The 20,502-nt window shown below is 53.8% G+C and overlaps 4 protein-coding genes and 1 non-coding gene across 5 annotated transcripts; all 5 read right to left on the bottom strand.

Annotated features, from left to right (window-relative positions):
• Window positions 1-301: 301 nt before the first annotated feature.
• Window positions 302-2,365, bottom strand: LKH1 (serine threonine protein kinase CMGC group; the record flags this gene model as incomplete). The annotated part of the gene is made up of 6 exons (XM_053194498.2): window positions 302-514; window positions 569-656; window positions 712-1,174; window positions 1,225-1,572; window positions 1,626-1,707; window positions 1,769-2,365. 6 exons carry the CDS (start codon window positions 2,363-2,365, stop codon window positions 302-304), a joined length of 1,791 nt encoding a protein of 596 aa, XP_053047994.1.
• An 8,199-nt stretch (window positions 2,366-10,564) lies between these two features.
• Window positions 10,565-11,971, bottom strand: fsf1 (Sideroflexin FSF1; the record flags this gene model as incomplete). Its single annotated transcript, XM_053194497.1, has 4 exons — window positions 10,565-11,272; window positions 11,339-11,433; window positions 11,554-11,687; window positions 11,868-11,971. The coding sequence occupies 4 exons, from the start codon at window positions 11,969-11,971 to the stop codon at window positions 10,565-10,567; spliced, it is 1,041 nt and encodes a 346-aa protein (XP_053047993.1).
• A 735-nt stretch (window positions 11,972-12,706) lies between these two features.
• Window positions 12,707-12,791, bottom strand: N0V96_007605. Its single transcript has one exon. It is a non-coding gene; the product is annotated as a tRNA-Arg (tRNA).
• Window positions 12,792-13,779: 988 nt separating this feature from the next.
• Window positions 13,780-15,588, bottom strand: N0V96_007604 (uncharacterized protein; the record flags this gene model as incomplete). Its single annotated transcript, XM_053194496.2, has 3 exons — window positions 13,780-13,999; window positions 14,082-15,252; window positions 15,312-15,588. The coding sequence occupies 3 exons, from the start codon at window positions 15,586-15,588 to the stop codon at window positions 13,780-13,782; spliced, it is 1,668 nt and encodes a 555-aa protein (XP_053047992.2).
• Window positions 15,589-18,731: 3,143 nt separating this feature from the next.
• Window positions 18,732-20,162, bottom strand: N0V96_007603 (uncharacterized protein; the record flags this gene model as incomplete). Its single annotated transcript, XM_053194495.2, has 4 exons — window positions 18,732-19,213; window positions 19,309-19,373; window positions 19,455-19,939; window positions 20,010-20,162. 4 exons carry the CDS (start codon window positions 20,160-20,162, stop codon window positions 18,732-18,734), a joined length of 1,185 nt encoding a protein of 394 aa, XP_053047991.2.
• Window positions 20,163-20,502: the final 340 nt, after the last annotated feature.

Below are 20,502 nucleotides of genomic sequence, written 5' to 3'. Positions count from 1 at the left end.
GCTTGATCGTTCGTGCTACTGTCTCGTGTTGCTGCGCGAGTTTGACCCTTATCCCGCGAAACACAACCCAAAAAAAACCCCCCACATGCCATCAAGCCTTCTGCTATTAAAGGGCAGAACATGGCTGACCTTTGATGAGGCCCATGTCGGAAAAAAAATCAAGTTGCACGAGCGCCATGCCCTTCCAATTCCGTCGGCCCCCATCGTACAGACCAGATATCAAACGGCCCAACTCCCATATCATGCTCGACTTTGTTCGTTATAGACGTAAGGGTTTGAAAACAGCTTCGTAAGCTAGGAATCATGCGTGGTATCGGTGATCCTGCTCCTGTCTCATTCGCTCCAGACGGATCTTGGCCGCTTCTGTACCATCGTCCGGTGTCGCTGGTTCCTTGAACCAAGGATGTTGCAATGCCTGCTTCGCTGTAATGCGGTGTTGGGGATCGTAGACAAAGATCTTCCGAAGGAGATCCAGGAAGTTCTTGAAGTAGGTCGAGTTCGACGGGATGATGTCCTACAAATCATGAGTGGGCCATATTTTACAATCCTGAGAGCCTAGTTTGCATACCTCCAATCGTCTCATAGCCTTGACGAATCTCTTGGACGCTCGTGTTGTCTCGGGAGTAGGATAGTCAAGTTTCAAGCGCTTGAAGTATCTGCACAGGCATCAGTCAGCAATTCCCTTCCTCAACTGGGCCATCAATCACTCACTTCGAGGCAGGATTTCCACCACTTCTAGTAGCCATCTTGTTTACAGCTTGAACGAGGCTGGAGTCTATCCTTTGCCCGACAACCATCTCCATCATTGCGAGGTGCTCGAGGTTGTCGTGTGTTTGGAACAAGGCATCGCCGGTGAAAAATTCGACTAATATGCATCCTATGCTCCAAATGTCGCAGGGGAATGACCACCCAAGTCCCAAAATGATTTCTGGCGCTCGGTAGTGACGAGTGCTGACAACGGAGCTGTGGTATTCGTCCTGGAAAGTAGCACTACCGAAATCAATCAAGCGGATTTCTGTGTCGAGTAGGACTCTGCGCTGATTGGCCTGTCGATTGACGGTCGTAGACGAAGAGGGTATCTTTCGGTTGTAGGTAAAGGTCTGGTAGGCGCTGTCGCACAAAAGAATGTTCTCAGGCTTCAAATCGGTGTGGATGAGGTTGAGATCGTGCAAGACTGCAGTCTATTAGTAGAAGACCAAGTTGGGAAGATAATGGTAGACTTACAGGCAACGCTGGTGAAGAGCTGTCGAGCAAAGCTCTGAATCTGGCTGTTGGGGAAGGGGACGAAGCTGTTGCTTTTGAGGAAATCAAAGACGCTTTGGCCAAGAAGGTCCATGACGATGCAAATGTGGCCGCGGTAGTCGAAACAGTCCCTGAGGTGGATACAGCGATTGCGGTTTTCGTCATCGTTGGCCTTGAGTGTTGCGAGAACTCGGAGTTCTATTCGCGAGGCATCTCGATATTTCTGCACAGATCGGATAATCTTGATGGCAACGGACTTGTTCCTCTTACGGTCTCGAGCCTGGACGACTTTGCCAAATGTCCCTTGCCCGAGTAGCTTCACCATCTGGTCTGCATTGAAGATTAGCGACTTATGTTTGATGAAATGAGTGTGCTCAACATACACTTATCCGTAAGGTCGGCGTCAGGAACAACAATGTAGTGCCCATCATCATCGTCGACTTTGGCATTCTTGTTGTAACCCTGCTGGGAAAAACATTAGCAAATGAATTTAAAAGATGTTTTACGACGAGACGGTGATACTTACATCCTGGACCAACCGAACGTGAACGTCGGGCGCTTTCTTGGGAGGGTAAGGAGGCGGCTTGTAGGTGAGGAATGGGTCGCCGAGGCCTTCCACCTCTCTCTTCTTTGCTTCTTGAGCAATTTGTTGGCGGGTCCTCTTTCGCTTCTGACCAGGCTGAGCATCGTAGTACTCGTGTCCATTTGAAGAGAGGGACGTGGCAGCGGTGGTATGGATGGCGGAGTTTGTAGTGCGGTCGGTTGATATGGTCGATCCGCTGGGGGTGCCGTTGTGATGAGGAGTGGTGGTGTGAGAACCGGCGTACTTGTTGTGATAGACGGGATCGTAGGGCTGAGGCTCGTCGTCTCTTTTCCTCTTCTTGGGAACAGGTCGGCTGCTGGTACCATTTGTGGTGGCGCCGTTCACGCTGCCGTTACCGTTGGAGACGACCCTTACGCCGTTGCCGACGGCTTTGCCCTGCTCTGGCTCTGGGGTATCATCGATGACGATGATTTCCTTGGGCAGGCCGTTTTTGTAAAATTTGTTCCAGTCAGGCTCCTTTGATCGTCTTCGCTTGCGAGCGGACTGAGATGACTGGGAGAGTGAGCTGGTGGCAGGCATGGTGGAGTTGGTGAGCGAGTAGTTCGCGTCGGGACTCGAGACGTCGTGAATGGTCCTCGAACTGGCTGACGAGGCTGAAGGGCCTAGGCCATTTGGACCGGCGTGGCTCGCAGTAGAAGTGGCAGAATAGGCGATGCTCGACGAGTTGGCGTATGCTGGGGGCAATCTCGTCGTCGCTGTGGATGAGGAAGTAGAGAGGATTGGGTTCGCTGGCTGTCGGTACGAAGAGCCGGTGGCAGTAGAGGCCTGGTACGGCTGATGTGAATAGGGATAATGGGGATGATGGTAATGCGAGTGAGGAGGCAATGTCGCTGTGGCCGTTGTGGGAGTCGACATGATTTTCCTCTTGTCTTGCCGGTGTCGAGAAAATCACCTTTGGAGACAGAGAAGTAGAGCGAGGGCGGAGGGTGAGGGCGAGGAAGGAAGGTTCGATGATGGAGGGAAGGCGGAAGGAAGGTGGTTTCGCAGGCCTTCGCTGTGCCGGTGTGCTGGGCGCTGAGCGCTGAGGTGGGTGCTGGTAGTGCTGCTGGGTACGTAGTACTGTCTGTACTGTACTGAATACGTGCCCGGCTGTACTTTGGTTTTTGGGGGGAAGAGGGGGATGATGGAGGGTGGAGGGTTCCCAAATCCAAACAGTGGAGTTCGGGGTTAGTCCCAAGGTATCCGTGATCGATCCAGCCCTGGGAAGGAGGAGAGAGAGAGCGTGAAAAACAGAGGGAGTGAGCGAGGGAAAACAGAGTGCAAGCCCAGTGTTGTCGGCTTTCAGCGTTCCCTCAGTAAAGAGTGTGCGCTGTGTGCTGTGCGCGGCCCTTGAATCCTGGTTGCTGGTGCCAGTGGTGGACTGGTGGTGTCTGGGAGTGGGCTGTAGATTGACGACGTGAGTGGGTAAAACAGCTTTTGCGGTCTTTGCCTCTGGGCTCTGCCACGGGCGGCTTGTTGCTGCTGCGGTACGGATACCGCTAGCCAACCTTGAAGAGGGACCACAGGGTCTCCGGCCTAGATTTCCCGAGTCGTGCGCAAAGTGTGGCTGGTACGGGTACAGCGTACGAGGTGGACGGGGGTCGTCGAGGATTCGTTTGATGACAGGACGGACGGTACGGGTATGGTAGGTACTGCGGTAGGCGTATGCGTGTACTGTTCTGTGCTGTATCCGTTGGAAACCCTTTTTTGCTACATCGAAGATGCTATGACGCGACGCGAGTTTTTTTGGTTTGTGGAGAGTATGAGGTTCTTGTTAGGAATGATGGAAGAAGCAAGAAAGTCGGAGGAAAATCAACAATAGCGGCAGGGTTGACTGCTGATGATGATAATGATGGGGAGAGAGCTGGGAAAAAAACAAGCCCGCTGGTCGCTGTGCAGACTCTAGAGCGCCCACGGTGGATGGACTGGACGTTATGGTCCAAAAAAAAAAAAGTGACGAAGTTCCGAGGGATGACCGGCCGCTTCACTCTTGGTCCGTGGGGAGCAGTTGGTGAGGTGAGCAAGTGGAGGGCCCTGACGGGAGGAGGCGACCAATTGTGGAGAATCGACAACCGGAGGGACGAGCACGAAAGGACAAGACAGGACGAGGGCAGCTTGGTGGTGGACACACTGTGACTTTGGAGTCCCGGACGCGGGCAATGAAGCCAAGGGGAATGAATGAACCTGATGATTTGAGGTGGGTGTGGGTGACGGGACTGACTGAGGTGGGCGTATGGGCGTGTACTTTGGTGACTTTGGTAGCGTGCGTGCGTGCGTGCGAACGAGTGCGCGTGTGGGAGCGGAAATGGAAGCAGCCAAAGTGGATGGGGGACGACAGGCGGCGGAAGAGACGAGATGGGGAAGATGGAAGGTTACGTTGGTTAAGAATCTCCGATGTGGGATACTTGTGGCTACGCTATCAGACACACACAGGCAGAAGTACCTTTGACCAAAGGCAGGTAGTCTGGCGGCTGGCTCGCGCATTTCGGCTACTTCTGCTCAGGTGAGGTACGTACCCAGCCATGGAAAGTGCCTACCACGCAGTGAGACGAGGAACTGGTTGCCTTTTCATTTGGCTTTACTCTCTCGACTCTTTTCTCCGTCCACCTCGGGTAATGGAAAATTGACAAGTTGGATAGTAGAGAGGAGGAGTTTTGCTCATGGTTCCAACACCGTCTCCAGTCTCCAGTTAAGCCCACTTGGAGCCAAGGCAGAAGGCGGCAAGACGGACTGGTTCCAGTCGCTTTCTCGCGCGTCGAGTCGAGTCCAGGACGGGACAATCAAGGGACCACTGATTCCAGACAGGGCATGGAGGGAACCTAAGGCTGATGTGCACCGGGAAGCATAATAAATCAAGCCGGTCACTATTTAACAGAGCTGCGGCGGGTGTCGGGTATTTGGTCTCTCGCCATCAAAGTTTTGTTCGTCCCTGCCAAGGTAGAAACAGTGATAAACCTCGCCGCATCCCTTGCCTCTTCCCAAATGGCTCAAGAACATCCAGACCAACTTATTCTCTATTCTCTGGGCTTGAGGTGGGATATCAACCTGTTTACCCTTCGTGCCTTCTAGAGGTACAAAGTTTCCGCCTCAGCGTCTGGATTCGTACATGTATATCGGGAGGATTGGGAGAGTGGAGCCGGGGCGAAGCGCATGATGGAGGTACTTGGAGACTGTGCTTTGCCACGCCTGCTTGCGCGCCTCTGTCAGATGGCGCATGTACCTTAGCTTCGGATTGACCAAAGCAGGTACTTGACAACGACTGCAGACTGGTGCCATGACGCAAGTATCGTATCGCAAGCGCCCACTTAGCATCACCCCGAACGTCCTCGCCGCAGCGGAAGCAGTTCCCTGCGGTGCAGCACTGAATCTGCCTAATCCGACATGTGCCAGAGCCCTGAGGCCGTCTCTAGGGCAGATTTGGAGGAACAGGAACCTGGCGGTGATGAGAGTAGAATCAGGATGAGGTGTCCGCACTTGCGGTAATGTGGCAAGGCCGAAAGCGAGGATAGGGTATTACTTTGTGGCACGAGTCTTTCCATGTTGGGGTATGGAATATTGTTCCTTATCAAGCGAGATAGGGCGTGTTCCAGGTTGTTAATCTGTGCCCGCTGGATCATCGACCGTAACGTAGCGAGGGACAGTGTTTTGAGCATATGGCTCCCCTTCGGAAGGGAATCTCGGGCTTGCTGCTTCGATTCAGGCAGGACGACGAGACGGAAGGTACTTGGGTGGGCTGCAACTTGCAGGTGCTTCCGTGCTTTTAGCCTCTCGCCTACTGTACATCCGGCAGGAACAAGGGGCTTGTCACCGATGTGAGGTACAGGGCAATTCGGTCTTGACGCACACCATATTTCCAGGGCCCCGTACTTTATTTCGGGGCTTTGGCGGTTCGACATTGCGAGTGGTTTCCGGCTTCTTTGTAGGTTTCATTTCCTCGTCTGCTTGAATCGTATCCAAGTATCCTAAACCGAAGTGAGGTGCCTTAAGTAAGTCGTGAGACAAATGCCATGTCGAAAACTCCAGGCAGGTACTCCGTACAGGATAGGAAGGCATGCGAAGTATGTGTCTTGGGAGGAAGAAAGGACGAATGCCCCGCCATTTCTGGCGAGGCAAGAACGAGAGCGGCAGGAGTAAACCCAAAGTACACCTGCCCGCCTACAGTCTACCTTACCTAGTTTACCGTAAGATGCCTTGAAAACCAGCGATAATGCTGTACTCCGTACCTTGCTGCGTAGAAGGACGGAAGGAGCCACGAAGGAAGGACGCTACTTCTCAAGCGGTGCTTCAATGGCGTGAATGGGACTGTCCGTCTGGCCGCATTCTAGCGTCTTTAGACTGTCATCGTCGTACCGAGTATTGCTCCCACATTCTTGCCTACCTTACGGATACCTTACACACAATGCAGTCTTGGACTCTTGATACGCCGCACCATTTTCCAACAAAGTCATTCAGTTGCCCTCTCTTCGATACAGACGCAACCCCACCCAACACAGTTGTATCCTCCTCTCTCTCTCTCCAAGTTCCTACCGGACGGCTCCCGCTGGCTCTTTCCCTTTCTAGACAGAGAACACACCACCGACAAGCCCTCGAGTCCCTCAACCACATCTGAACAACCGGGATTGCGGCATGGGTAGAATCTTGCGGCATTCAAGACTCTGTCGATGCCTAGGTAGTCTGATTATCTATACGTCTTCACGCCCAACTGCTTTCATCACTTGTTCTTTCCATTCTCATCCCCAAGAGAATGACCAGACATACGGCAACGGCCATGTACCGGTATCATCCCGAAATGCACGAATACAGCATTGTACCCTTGTGGTTGTGCGCCCAAGGAACCCACGCCCGATGACTTCGCCCAAGGCTTGACTTGTCACGCTCACAAAATCAAAGACACGCCAATCCAGTGGCCGCCGACGGCTTCACGCTTTACGCTTCACCCTTCTCGCTCCTCCTCTCACCCACTTTACGCACTTGGCGGGTCGCTCTGGAGTCCGCCCTCCACCCCAACTTTGCTGCCCGCCAATCTGCCTCCACGACAATCTTCCAGACGGGTTTAGCGTCCCGCCGGCCTGGGCAAGTCGCCTCTTTCAAAGTCACGTCGTTGCACAGCGAGTGATGGGCTGCCGTTGCCGCTGCCGCTCCGTCACTCTGTCACTCCATCACAAAATAGTCGTGTCCAGCCCGCCTATACCGGTACTCTTTTCTCTAGCAGTTGCGTTGTACTCGATCGCTGCTTCTAACCAGTACAGACACTTGTGTGAATAATATCACACACCTGAGCTACCATTTCTAGTAGCCTGGAATGGCCGCGACTGGACTGGACTGGACCGGCTTGGTCTGACCATCCATACGGAGCGCACACACGCACACCTCAACACCAGCCGCCTTCACGATGGATGGACAGACGAAAAGGTTGGATGAATGGAGCCAGTCCCCGCCAACCAGCCCCAGTGCTACCGCTCCACGGCAGGGCAAACCAGCACGCAACGGCAGCCTGACATATCGGGGCTCCGTGCTGACAAAAAGAGAGCCCTGCACAGTCTACTTTAATTCGAGGAAGCGATGCCTGGTCATCAACACACTGGATTGCTCCGAAATCCCATGCTCTTTGGCTGCTGCAATACGTCAGAAGGATCCAATACTGCAGACCGGATGAGTCCCCTAAATGGGTCCTGATACCGGCTTTAAACTTCACTTCGTCTCGCCTTGACCGGTTGTTTTGGTAGTTCTGGTCGCCTCCTCGTTCGCATCTATGTACAATCACTCTGCTTGTTCTTACCTCTTCAACACTGCATTACCTCATGGCATGGCACCAGAAACTTCAGCAACCTAGTCACCGCCGCCGACTGGCGGTTGGCGGCGTTGAGCATCAGTCCAAACACGGCCCAAAAGCATGATCCACACATTCCACGCAGTCGCCCAAGATCTGATCGCGCCGAAAAAGCTAATGGAAACAAATGATCCGTACCAAGATGCACAGTGAAGGAAAGACAACAGACTCCTCAGCATGGAGCCACGGAAATGGAAGCGTTTGACCTACTCATTTAGCCAGCCAGCACTGGCCGCCTTTTTGCTTGACATCCCTATGGATACGGCTGCTTTTGATCTGATCCCACCATCTCCTCTATGGCAACCCAACAGTGCACACTGGCAGCACAATCACCTGCGAATCTCCAAGCACTTCCTAGTGTCTACATCCCTGCTTCCCGTCCAAAGATGCGCCAATGGGGCTTTGGGGGAGCAGCACCTTCTGTTGTCATCGACCAACCATGGGTGCAGTTCTTAACGCGGTGGGGAGAAGAGGCAAAGGGTCGCAGCCGTCACGACGCTTGTGAGGAGGCTCGGAGGCAGCGAGGAATACCCTGAACTTGAGCGTAAAGATGCAGGAGGCTTGTGAAGCTCTTGAAATTCACTGGGAGACCAGATTCTCAGCATAGAGCAGGGCAAGGCGGAGCGGACAGAGGGAAATCTGTGTTGTCACCGGCCCCTCTCTCCGACCAACATCATGCCTGCAAACACGACTGCACCTCAAGAGTCAAGGCTCACGCAGCTCCATCATACTCGATCGGTCGCGGGTTTGTCGTTCTTCACACCGCTGCAGAATTCTGTATTGTAGAATTGGATTCGAAAATCACGATCCGTGTCGCATGGCGTTTGTCAATCGTTGTCACAACCATCACTCGACGGCTTCGAGAGACTTTCGAGAGGAAATCGACACCCTATCGCAACAACATCCGCGCATGGTGTCTTCGCGGTGTACCTGTCTGGTACGTGGCGTAAAGTGCCTGCATGACTCCAGGATACTGAGCCCGTGGCAACCGAGACTAGACAAGCATAAGCCCAGAAGGTGTGCCTCGCCGCGAAACATTGGTGATGAGAGGCCCAGAACAAGCAGCCTATATTTCCCCCTCATTAAGATCATTCAACGTTTTGATGGGGGGTTGTCCGGCCCTCCTGTCAAGACAAGCGATGCCGGGTGATGGCTCAATCGTGCCAGCATGAGCAGACAAGCATCTGCACCCGAGCTGAATAGCAAATTGCGACTTTTCTCTCCGTCTCGATGCTCTCAAACCATGCATTATCCCAGCCAGAGCGTGCTGCTGCCATCTGCCACCACTGACGGCTGGAAAGTTTCAGTTCCTTGAACGCAAACATGCCGCCGGGCCACTGAGCTTTCTTTTTCCTTCTTCCCAGAGCCTATGATCCGTGCTTGCGTCGCAGGTACGCTCGTCTCCCCCTTCGCATGCACGTAATCGGGGGACGAAATGTCACCAGGGGGCTGCAGACGGCTTTCCTGGCGGGCTCGCGGAGAAAACATTAAGTACAACACAAGAGGTCGGCTTGAGGAAACCTCGAAGTCTCGCACTATCCTCCACGTTCTCTCTCATTCTAAAAACAATGAGGCAGACGTTGACGGATTCCGCCAGCTCAAGGGAGCCAGATTGACCTGGCACCTAGTCGTCCGGGGCCAGAAAACAAACTAATGGAAAGGGACACAGTAGTTGTTGATATGCTGATTCACGCCTGCTTCCAGCATAAGGGGATTTCTATGATTTCCAAACCTCATCCTTATCATACTACAAGAGCAACTGTATAAGCTCTCAGATGTTGACATGTGCCGTCCTCGATAGACTATAATTAACGGGACTGACTGTCTTGATATACTTGGAGCCTGAGCCAGCCTCGATAAGATGTAAGTAAGCGACCCCGCTGACCCGTCATCCCACCCCTCCTTTGGTCTCCGCTGGTGGCGATTCTAAGCCAAGTTCGTAATTGTCCCGTCCTCTAATTGTCGAGGTGGTGGTGTCGTCGTCGTGCCCGTCGAGGCACACATATGCACACAAGCATACAAGCGGCGTGGTCTGAAATACTTTGTTCAAGCCGGTGGGTTTGGCTGCCGCTTGTCGTCATGGTCGTACAACGAGTATACGTTGTGGTGGGGGACATTGTCGAGAAATGCGATGCTCTACTCACACTGATCTAACGCCTCGCACGCTCTCTACATTTTAGCATACTTTTGTTCCAACAAATGTGCTAATGTAGTCTGACTTGAATATCGCAAGGGGTTTCTTGTCACGTATCTAAAGGTCTTGTTTCAATTGCGGACAACTTGTCCATCTGGCTACAAGCAAGTCCTACGCGTTCCTCCCCTAAACATGCCTCTGGATGCAGATTTCCGCAGGCTATGTATGTATGGAATATAAACCACTAGCCACGGCCATAATACGATTGATGCCTTGGTTCCTACTACCCATTTCCACGGTTCAGAAAATTGTTGGACGGGGAACATGACCGGCGGCGTTTGCCAAGAATGACTTTGTGGCCGCGTGAAACACTTTCAACGTCCGATCTGATACCGGGTTCTCTATCCCATATTACGCTCGTCCGGGGGAGGGGTTAGACGAAGAACATCCCCCTTCTTCTTTGAGTCCTTTGCCCCCCCCCCCTTACTGACGGATGCGATTGCGACAGACCTGTCAGGGCAGATAGACGGTGTCACGGGGGTAAGGTAGGCAGAAAGGGCTGCTTCGGCAGGACTTGCCTGCGATCGCATCGCCTAGGCGACGAGAACCTTCACAAAACATCCGCGTTTCGTTTATGTCCCCGCTGCCGTTCATATCTTGCTTTGAACTTCCTGCGCTTGATGCAAACTCGCTATGTAATGCCTTTTATATTCCAGCTTCCAGCTTCGGTATAATAGCAAACGAAAAAAATGCAAGAGAGAGTATATAGAGATATCTAGATACCCCTGTTGAACACAACGAGACCGTCCTGGCCACCGCGTCCGTGGAACTCGGGCTCGAGCTTGTCCGCGCTAATGCTCTGTCTCTGAGGGAACACGGCGAGGGCGAGCGGGAGGACGGCGTAGCTGGTCACGAGGATAAGGCCGAGGTTGACGGGCACGGTGAGGCGGGGCCGCTGCTTGAGCCACTGCTGGGCCTGCAGGCGGACGAGGACGAGAGGGGGGATGACCATGATGGGCGTGGAGTTGAAGACGCGGGAGCAGGCGGTCTCGCCGACGGCGATTTGGGCTGCCTTTTTGCTGCGGCCTAGGGATTGGGGCTGTTGGCTACCGGCAGCGGCGCTTTCAACAGCTTGTTCCTTGGTCTCGGCGGCCTGCGTCTTCTCCGCAACGACGGGGAAGACGTCGATGCCCTTGCGCATTTCCTCGCCGCGCATGAGGAGGACGTTGAGGAAGCCGGCCGTGGCGACGGCGGCGAAGGGGACGAGGCGGGTGAGCGTCGTGCGGGTCGCGGGGGTGAGGTTCTTGAGCCGGGGCACGAGCTTGTTGAGGCCGACGGCGACACCGCAGGAGACGGAGACGGCCATGGCGTAGGACTCGCCGAGCTTGCGCCAGGATAGCGGGGAGGACTTGTTTGCGTTTGCCGAGTTGATGGCTACGTTGAGGGACTGGTTCACGACTTGCCATGCGATTGTGCCTGCTGTCTATTCGTCGAACTTGTGTTAGGACTGTAATTTCCTTTCCTTCCTTATTCTTGTGGCTTAACTCACTCCGAGGCCGGGCTGGAGCATGCCAGCTGTGACGACCAAGTTGGTCAGGACGAAGGCGGACATGCGGAAGGGGAGGAAGACGGGTTCGGCGGTATCTACACGGGGTGAGGTGCGCGAGTGCGCCGCGTGTTAGTCACCGGGGAAGAAGAAGCAAACAAGCAACGAGCCCTTTGTCGCAAGAGGCAGTGTGTTTTGTTCTCATGGGCTCGTCGCACCTGGGTGGAGGGTCGAGTCGACGACCTTTTTGGCCTGCCAGAGCTCGGGGGTCATTGTCGGAATCTTGCCCTGCTTGTAGTCGGTGAGGAGGGACTTTGCTTGCTCGAGACCTGTGCTGCCGACGAGGAGGGTGCTGTTGTTTGGCGAGACATGTCAGTAGATTGTCTTGGTTCTATGGTGGGAGAGGTATTGGTGAGGGTAGAGGAAGGAGGCTTGGGTGGTGCTGGTGTCAGGACAAACGCGCGCAAAATAGTCATGATCGTGACGATGCGATGCGATGCGCGACTGGGAGGGTCTGGGGATTTGGACGTACCTCGGGTCGGTGAGGCCCAGGTTGTGCCGTACGCGGCCCATGTATGTGCTGAGATCATACTGCGAGGCGGGCAGCTCGCGGCTGCCGGGGAGGGAGGCCGACATATCGGGCGTGAGGTTCTAGGTGTGCTTTGGTGGTGAAGCGATTTGAGAAGCAACGGGGGATCGTCGCGAAGCTTTCTTTGTCTGTCTCCGGCAATTGAGAGCTCTCCTCCAGGGTAAATATGTCCCAATGGGCACAAGTGAGGGGTAAAACCGAATGCAATGCAATGCCACGCGACCAAGAAGGCGGGAGCGGTGCCGACGAACGCTGGTGGTACGGCGGTTTTGGGGGGAGGGGGGCAAGGTGATTGCGGTGTGAGTGAGGGTTCTCGTGGGATTTGGATTGGGTTTGGTGGTTTTTTTTGATAGCAGAAACGGATAGGATGGGCTATCGTCGGGTGAGCTCCCGAGATCGGTGGGATTTGGGGGAAAGACAGGACCCCAAGAGGCCCAGAGGTAGGTTATCCGAGAAAAATGATTGGCTGACGGAGCTTGGACCCTGAAGTTCGTTGCAGCTGGCGGCGGGTGGACACGGGCCCAGGTTGTCGCAGTAGGGCGTTATCGTCACTGTAAGGCGTTGGACAGACGGACGGCTTGTGACGGTGCAGCGAGATTGCTGACGGTGCAACTCGGTGGAACAGACGGACAGTGGAAAAGTAGAAATGACACTAAGCAGCAAATTATTGTTGTGATTTACAAAAGTGACTGCATATGTCCGACGAAATCCTAGAGAATCAAAAAGAAAACCAAGAAAACCAGAGACGTAGGCTTACTGGTGGAAAAGGCAAAAGATTAGACCGACCTACGTAGGGATCGAACCTACAATCTTCACAGAAAGACTAAGGAGCCGAAATGTGACGCGATGCCATTTCGCCAGCAGGCCTGGTTGATGAAGAAAGGAAACTTGGCAGCACATATAGGACACTAGCTTTTGTGGTCAGTGCGCGGTCGCTTGATGGCGGGGAAACTTGCCACTGCGGGGAAGTGTCGGGTTCTGGATTGGGAGTGTAACTTACCTCCTCAGTGCCTTCTCCGTCCCGTCTTCGGCTTGAAGCGGCCGGGGGGCGTGCCGATGCGAGTTCGGGACGGATTGTCGTGCGGGGGGGTCGTCGAGGGTTGCGCAGTTCTTTACGTTTTCTGCACTTGAGGAGTTGAAATTCTCCAATCTCAAGCTTGGTTCTAGCTTTCAAGAGGGCTCCGTGAACTCCAATGTTGATTCTACCAGTTGCGGCGCAAGGCTATCATTGTTCCTCTCTCGGGACACCTTCCCTCTTTCCGGTCGTGCTTGGTTAGCCACGAGAAGGGTAGAGATTGTGGTTAGGTTGGTATCTTAACGAGTGAGAGGAGTGTATCTGTTAAGACATCTAGAGATACCACCCCGGAAACATGCAGGGTTCGATCCGTTTGCTGAGAACCCTCTTACACAGCGACGGAGTTCGCGTTAGACAACAGAAATTGGACAGGCTACGGAGGAAACCAGATATTTTGTAACACAAGCGGGAAGCTGAGAGGAAGTACCAAATATAGACACGGCGAAACGAACGTTCACAACTACCCGAGACTTTGGGCATTCAGATACTGTGGGTTCCTCCGCTCCATTTACACATTGAATCGGGACGATGTAGTCTGTCTTGCAACCAGATCGGCTGTTGCTTGAAATATTGGTATACAATACAAACACCACTATGTTCATCAGACTCCAAGTGTTGAAATGCTTTTCTGAGCTGAACATCGAGGCGCTGGACAGTATGAGATGGTGCTCAAACTCAAAACCTGAGGCCAAGGGCTAGGCTTTGCATTTCGAACACAAGGTTATTAAGAGTTAATTATCGTGTTATCTCGAACACCGTATTGTCATCACAAACACCTTACTACAAAGTGGTCCTGACCCGACGACACTTGCTCCCGTGCTCCCCAATAATGTCCGCAGCCTGGAGCGCCATGGCGTACATGGCCACTTGTAGATTAGCCGAGATGGAGACCGGGAAGATAGAGGAGTCGGCGACAAATAGCCCGTCAACGCCCTTGACACTGAGGTCGGTGTTGACAACCTTGCCCATGGACGCCGTTCCGCTGGGATGGAAGCATGATCTGTGTTTTAAGTGTCAGTCCAGTCTTCCTAGCTGCTGGCCATGGAGAGTCTTGTCATTTAGGGGGGATCTCGAGAACTTACCCTGCAACTTGTCGGGCACGCGCAGCAAAAGCCTCGTCAGAAGAATCCACTGTCAGAGGCGTGTCGGCCGTGAGCTCGCCGTCGAGGATCTCGCGACCGACGGGCGTCAGATCGCTTCCAAGAAGCTTGGTATCAAACTTGAGAGCTTCCCGCACGGCGTACCTGTCCACTGCCGTACTGAGGTAGTTCGGGTCGATGACGGACGGGTCGCTGACGTTGGCCGACGAGATACCCACCGAGCCCCGCGAGGTATCGATCAGGACGATGGACAGCATAAGAACAGCGGAGCCATCCGTCGAAGCGCCGTTGTACTGCAGCGTGTGTGAGACGTGCGCGCGGTCCTGGCGGAGGAGCGGGTGCCCCGGACCCGGGGCGACGCCGCCCTCGTCCTCGGCGATGGCGGCCGCGAGGCCTTCCTTTGGCAGGGTGACGGTAGCGAGGAAGTCGATCTTGTTGCCGAGGCCGTACTGCGGTTCTTTGAAGAGCGGGTTGTCCGACTCGTAAGCCCAGCCTTCGGAGGGGTTCTTGACCTTCCACGCCGTGGGCATGAGGATGTGGTCGTGCATGTTCTGGCCGACCTCGCGTTGGTCGAGCTTCACCTCGATGCCGTGCTCCGTTAAGACGTTGGCGGGTCCGATGCCTGAGAGCATGAGGAGTTGTGGTGTGCGGTAGGCGCCGGCGGAGAGGATTGTCTTCCGGCTGTGGTATTCTGTTCCGTTTTGCAGGCGGATGCCTGTGGCTGTGACGGCGGTGCTGTTGGGACTCTTGGATATGAGAATGTTCTCGACCATAGTGTTGGTGATGACGGTGACACCGTCCAGAGGGAAGGCCTCCGAGGAGAGCTGCCTGCGCCCTTGGTTGCGGTTCTCCTGGAGGTCTCCGTAGCCGATGGGGTTTCCGGCGTTCGCGTCGAGCTGGGGCAGTGCTGAGACACCGAGAGCTTCGAGGGACTCGGCCAGCTTCTCTCGCATGGGGAAGTGCCGGTTCATGGGCGTGACGCCCTGGATGATCATGGAACCGTTCTCACCATGCTGGGAAGGGTTGATGCTGGCGTCGAAGAACTTCTCCGTCAGCTTCATATAGGGGAGCTGGCCCTCGTAGCTCCAGCGATCGTCACCAACCTCTTCGGCCCAGAGATCGTAGTCGACAGTATGGCCGCGGACCCAGGCAGCTAAGACGAGTGATGTTCAATGACATGTGTTGTAAGATTGGGCAACAAGCGTGACTTACCTCCATTGATGGCCGTCCCTCCACCGAGGGCCTTGCCAGCGGGAGCAGCGACCGACCTGTTGTCTACGTTGGCTTGCGGAACTGACATGTAAGCCCAGTCAATGTCGCTTCCGGCACCGGTACTGGTGTTTGGGTACGCGATCGACTCGAGACCGTTGACATTGGGCCCGGCTTCAACCAGCAGGATCTTGAGTGTCGGATCTTTGTGGAGAAGCCGGTTGGATATGACGGAGCCGGCAAGACCACCGCCAACAACGATGAAGTCCCACAATGACATGGCTTGGACGGGAAGCTGGATGCCTAAAAGAATTACTGGCTGACTTGCGCGACGAGTTGACAGGGAGTTGCTAAGACAAGAGTTGGCAGAGCCATCCTTATACAAGGCAGGATCTCGTTACACCTCCGGCGATAACATTGCTATCTTCTCTTTAATCCGACGAAATGCAGTTCGGACCCGTTGACGGCCCATCTTGCATTTTGTTGTCGCGCCACATGCCAGGCCATCATCGACTCTAGAGCTTCGGATGCAAGGGCCCCAGTAGAAGGTGCATCGATGCTGTTCACAACCAACAGACGAGCCTAGGATCTGGAAGAGACAAACATGTAGGTTGCGGATAGTCGTTGGAACATAGTTGCATCGAAGCACGCACTAACGACCTCAGAGGAGGAGTGCTCGTCGGCTCCATGCAGACTGAGATGAAGGACCCTCACCCCGGGGCTGTTCCGGCCTTGTGCGGACCCGGACAAACTTCCGAAAAGATCATGGTCCTACCCCGGGTATCGGACGGCCTTATATCCTCATCGACCGAGCCGAGATCGCAAACCCCTGGGCGCTGAGCGGCATCCCGCACACTGTGCCGCATCCTCGCATCAACTTGGCATGCCGCATAGCCTTTGCAGACTTTTTCCGGTAGCATGAGAAACTTCCGGACGTGATGCACAACGTGACGACGAAGTCAAGCCGTTTGATGGGAACACTACTTTACAACTATGACCGCGCGGCTACATCACAGAAAATCGAAACAATTCGGACTAGAGAAACACATGTTACTCTAGAGGTATATTCGCACAGCCGCGAACGATTCTCTCCTGCATCAAACAACGTGAACTCTGCCTACCGATGAACAAATTCATGTCCCACATAATCCTGCGTGATAATCCACCAACCTGGTTCTTTGATGCCTGTAGCAACTAACAACCAACGACATGCAGCATGGGTGAAGCAAACAAACTTCCAACACGATAATCACAAATTACAGGCTCTTTTGACAAGGGTTATCACCAGATTTTGCCGCTCGTTTACGCTATGCGGATCAATTGACTGACGATGATTGCGTGCTTTCCATCGGGAAACAGGATGGTTCGATGTACCTCATGCAAGTGAAGCCAATGCCCACAGTCCCGGAAGGCAGGTATCTCGATATCGTTGACGCTGCAGGCGTGCGACATCTAGCAGCGTGGACTCGAAGAGAACCGCTGCAGATATGGCAGCGGAGCAAACGTCCTTGATTCTGTGAGAGAAGCTTGTCACATTCACTCGCAGATATTTCCGGTTTGGAGCAGGACTTGTGCTGTTGCAGGGGCTCATCAGGATCAAGGCCACTTGGAAAGGTGGGATGGTTCTACTCGGTTACAGTCGACTTTATCACACACCTTTGTTCGCCCAGGTTTGAAAGGTGGCTGTTCCTGACAGTCTTCTATCTGTTACAGCCTCCAAATCCAGCTTCAAGCACCTTTGATGCTAGATTCTTCACCTCTTCTCGTTTCTTTTCATCTTCCTCTATCTGCTGTCAATTATGAGAGCTCAAATACTATCAGATATCGTCAAGCTGGTGGCGCAACACCAGCTCCAGTCATCATTTCGGACAGGTTTCCTCCTCTTACGTCGTCGGGGGCCGCTCTCGTTGCCACCGCGTCGGTGATGCTCTGTTTGACCACATACTGGACCATCTTCCGCGTCTGGGCCCGGAAAATCACGAAGATAACCTACTTGACCGAAGACTATCTTTACTTCACAGCTCAGGTACTTATAAGGCACATTGAGACAATCCTTCAGCCTTAACTAGTGCTTAGGTGCTATTCTATGGTGCGGCAGCATGCTTCATTCTAGGTACGTACTGTAGAGATTCCCTTCAACGCCGCCAAGTACTTGGGGGGTTAGAGCGCAGACACTGACTTATACCTCAATAATCGAAGCTGTAGTAGTAGGTGGCGTAGGCCATGATGTATGGAATCTCAGCGCTGAGCACAAGTACCACTACTTTCGAATATCGCTTGCCACGCAAGTCCTTTATGCCGCGGCCTTGGGCTTCGTCAAGCTCAGCATCACTTGGATGCTCCAACGCATATTCTTTGGCCACTCGACGACGTTTCGGCTCTTCGCCTGGATCGCCATGGCTCTGTCGGTCTGCTGGGCTCTGTACACGGCACTAATAGGATTCCTCATCTGCCAGCCGATTCGGATGGCGTGGGATCCGAGTGTACAGGGAACTTGTGGCAATCATACTACGGCGTATTCTGCGGTAGCGATATTCGACATCATCACTGATATCATTAATGTCGGGCTTCCGATCAAGTTTGTTGCCCAGCTGCAGGTTCGACGAGCGCACAAGATTGCCCTCTATGGAGTGTTCTGCGCTGGTTTCATGCAAGTCTTCTGTCGGCAGTTTTCTTTCTTCACGGCGATCGGGAAACAACGCAAATGAGCTAGATAATCTCTTTGAGAATGATGAACGCAAGCTGATCATCTCGTTGTACTCGATAGCACGGTTGTCTTCTCCTGTGTGCGACTCTACTATGCTTACAACATCGACTTCATCAACGTCACAAAAGGTTTCGCCGTAGCCAGCGTCAGCGGCGTCTTGCAAGCCGGCATCGCTGTCATGGTAGCATCCAGCCCAATGCTCCGTCCCGTCTTCGATCGAACGGTAGGCCGAGTGCTGGGTCTGAGCCTACAGAGTCAACCACGTGGCAATGGCGCGACTTCGAATGCGACAGGTGGCAATGCCACTGGTAATAGTACGGCTGGGCTACACAATAAACACAGCACTCGGTCCGACGGCTTCAAGCAGATGTCGGAAAGCGAAGAGCATTTGGCCTGGGAGTTGAAGAATATGAAGTCCGCGGGAGGTCGGGATAGCTACAATATGGGGACTACCACAACTCAGGTTAATGCGGAAAGGAGCTCGGATGACAGTACGAGTGAAGAGCGAGGGGATCTGGATGGCCCACGGACTGGGAGGATCATGGTGACAAAATCAACCGTAGTCAGTCGCTAGGTCGAGACATAAACGTGATCGCGTTGTCGACGGGGGTGAAGGTCTTTTGCCTAGTGGAGGTGCATTGAGCAAGTAAAGATATGAGATGGGAAAGCGAGAGTCGCATAACGAAATAAATGTGTTCAAAGTTTCGTATATCTCCTCAGTCTCTTGCAGTCGACTTGACGACCACTTCCGACTTCACCCAAACGTGGATATTTTGCTTACCCCCTTTTCCCTCGTCGCTGGAATACCTTTCGATGTCCATGTTCCGCCCCTGGCCGTACCGATCATCCGGCCCCAATATCGAATCTACGCTCTCATTGTCGCCGAAGCCCTTTCCGGCAGACCTCGTCCCGCTTCCGAATCGTCCCTCGCCGCTTCGACCTGCGAGGCTTCCTAAGTCCAAATCTGGCGTCTTCAACCCAACCCTGACGGTATAGTCGGTGCCGCCGATCGTCTTCAAACCGAACCCCAAGTTGGATCCGGTCATGTCTCTGGTGTATGGTCCAGGCCTGCTGCCGTTTCGGGATGTCCATTTGCCGAGCCAGCCCTTGAAGAGGGGGCGGCACACGGGGATGCCTATGCAGACGAGGGTCACCGCTAGTTCTGCCGCGTGCCATATTATCAAGGCAACCGTATCCTCTGTTGGGTGTTCATGTCAACGATAAGTTCATATGATAGTACATGAGGACGACTAGAGGATGTACAGGTCTGAGGTCTACGTGAGGTTGACTTACTAGTGAAGTTCACACTGCTCAGGTTCTTTAGCTGCAAAGCTCTCAGAATTCCGCATGCGCCAGCACTATCATGTACATTAGCTTCACGTCACTCGAACATGCCGATGTCGAAGGTGTATGCCTTCGACAGTGCGGGGAGAACTCACATGACGCCCAAACTCATGCTCAGATTGATGAGCAACTTCTCTCTCTTCGGCATCTGAACGTTCCATAACAATGCCCACGGCGTAACGGCGTACCAAAAGTCGACGACAACGCTCCAAGCTCCCGCAGCCGTTGCTATGGGACCGGGGTCGATAGGGCAGCTTCCGTCGGGGATCAACCGGTCCCACAGGAAGTTGATCGGCGTACACGAGAACCAGAAGACGAGGAGAGAGGCCAGGGCGATGAGGAACAGAATGACGACGGGGGCGATGACGAGGATCTGGTGCAGGCGAGTGTTCACGAGGCGGAGGAGGAACAGCGCTAGAGAGGCCTTGGAGACGACGATGGCGGATACGAGGATTGTGCTGCCGATTGCCTCGTATAAGATCGCTTTTGGCACATTGTCCATCTCAAGTTCTAGAATATTCCTGCCAAAGCCGTAGAAGGAAGAGATTGTGAGCATGACATCGTAGGCGACGAAGAGAAGCTGGATATGGAAGTGTTAGTCGAGGTCTGTGATGCAATTACGTTTGGTCGTCTGCAACCAGGGCACTCACGAAAGCGAGGTTGAAGAAGTGGTCGTCAACACCGTACGCTTGGAGGATGACAAGTCGAGTATACAGTCGCAACAGCACGAAGAACAAAGCAAGACCCGTCAAGCCCCAAAGAACGGCCAGCGCCATGGGCGCATCGCCGCCTGGTCCTATCATGATCTTCAGATCCGTCTTGCGTCGATCTTGCAATCGAGACAAACGTGGAAAGACAGAAAAGACGACAACGCGGGATCCAGGCGGGATCCGGTTTGGGGCACCCGACAATTAAAGGTTCCGATTCATCTCCCTAAATCTTGTTCTCCTCCACGAGTCAATTTTAACGGGGACCAACGATTGGTGGTAGCGAATCTGGAGAGGTTGCAAGGAGGGTCGGAGTCTTTGAGGTCCTTGCTTGAAGGATTCGGAACTTGGCAGTTGAATGGGCCTCATCTTTTCGAGTCCCGGCGAGGCCCCTGGGCGAGACGACTTGACAGGTCGATCATTGACCGAAACAAGA

This window comes from Colletotrichum fioriniae (genome assembly GCF_027942845.1).
Source record: "Colletotrichum fioriniae strain IMI 355084 chromosome Unknown scaffold_9, whole genome shotgun sequence".
NCBI classification, from domain to species: domain Eukaryota; kingdom Fungi; phylum Ascomycota; class Sordariomycetes; order Glomerellales; family Glomerellaceae; genus Colletotrichum; species Colletotrichum fioriniae.
This window is presented reverse-complemented; position numbering and strand designations above follow the sequence as displayed.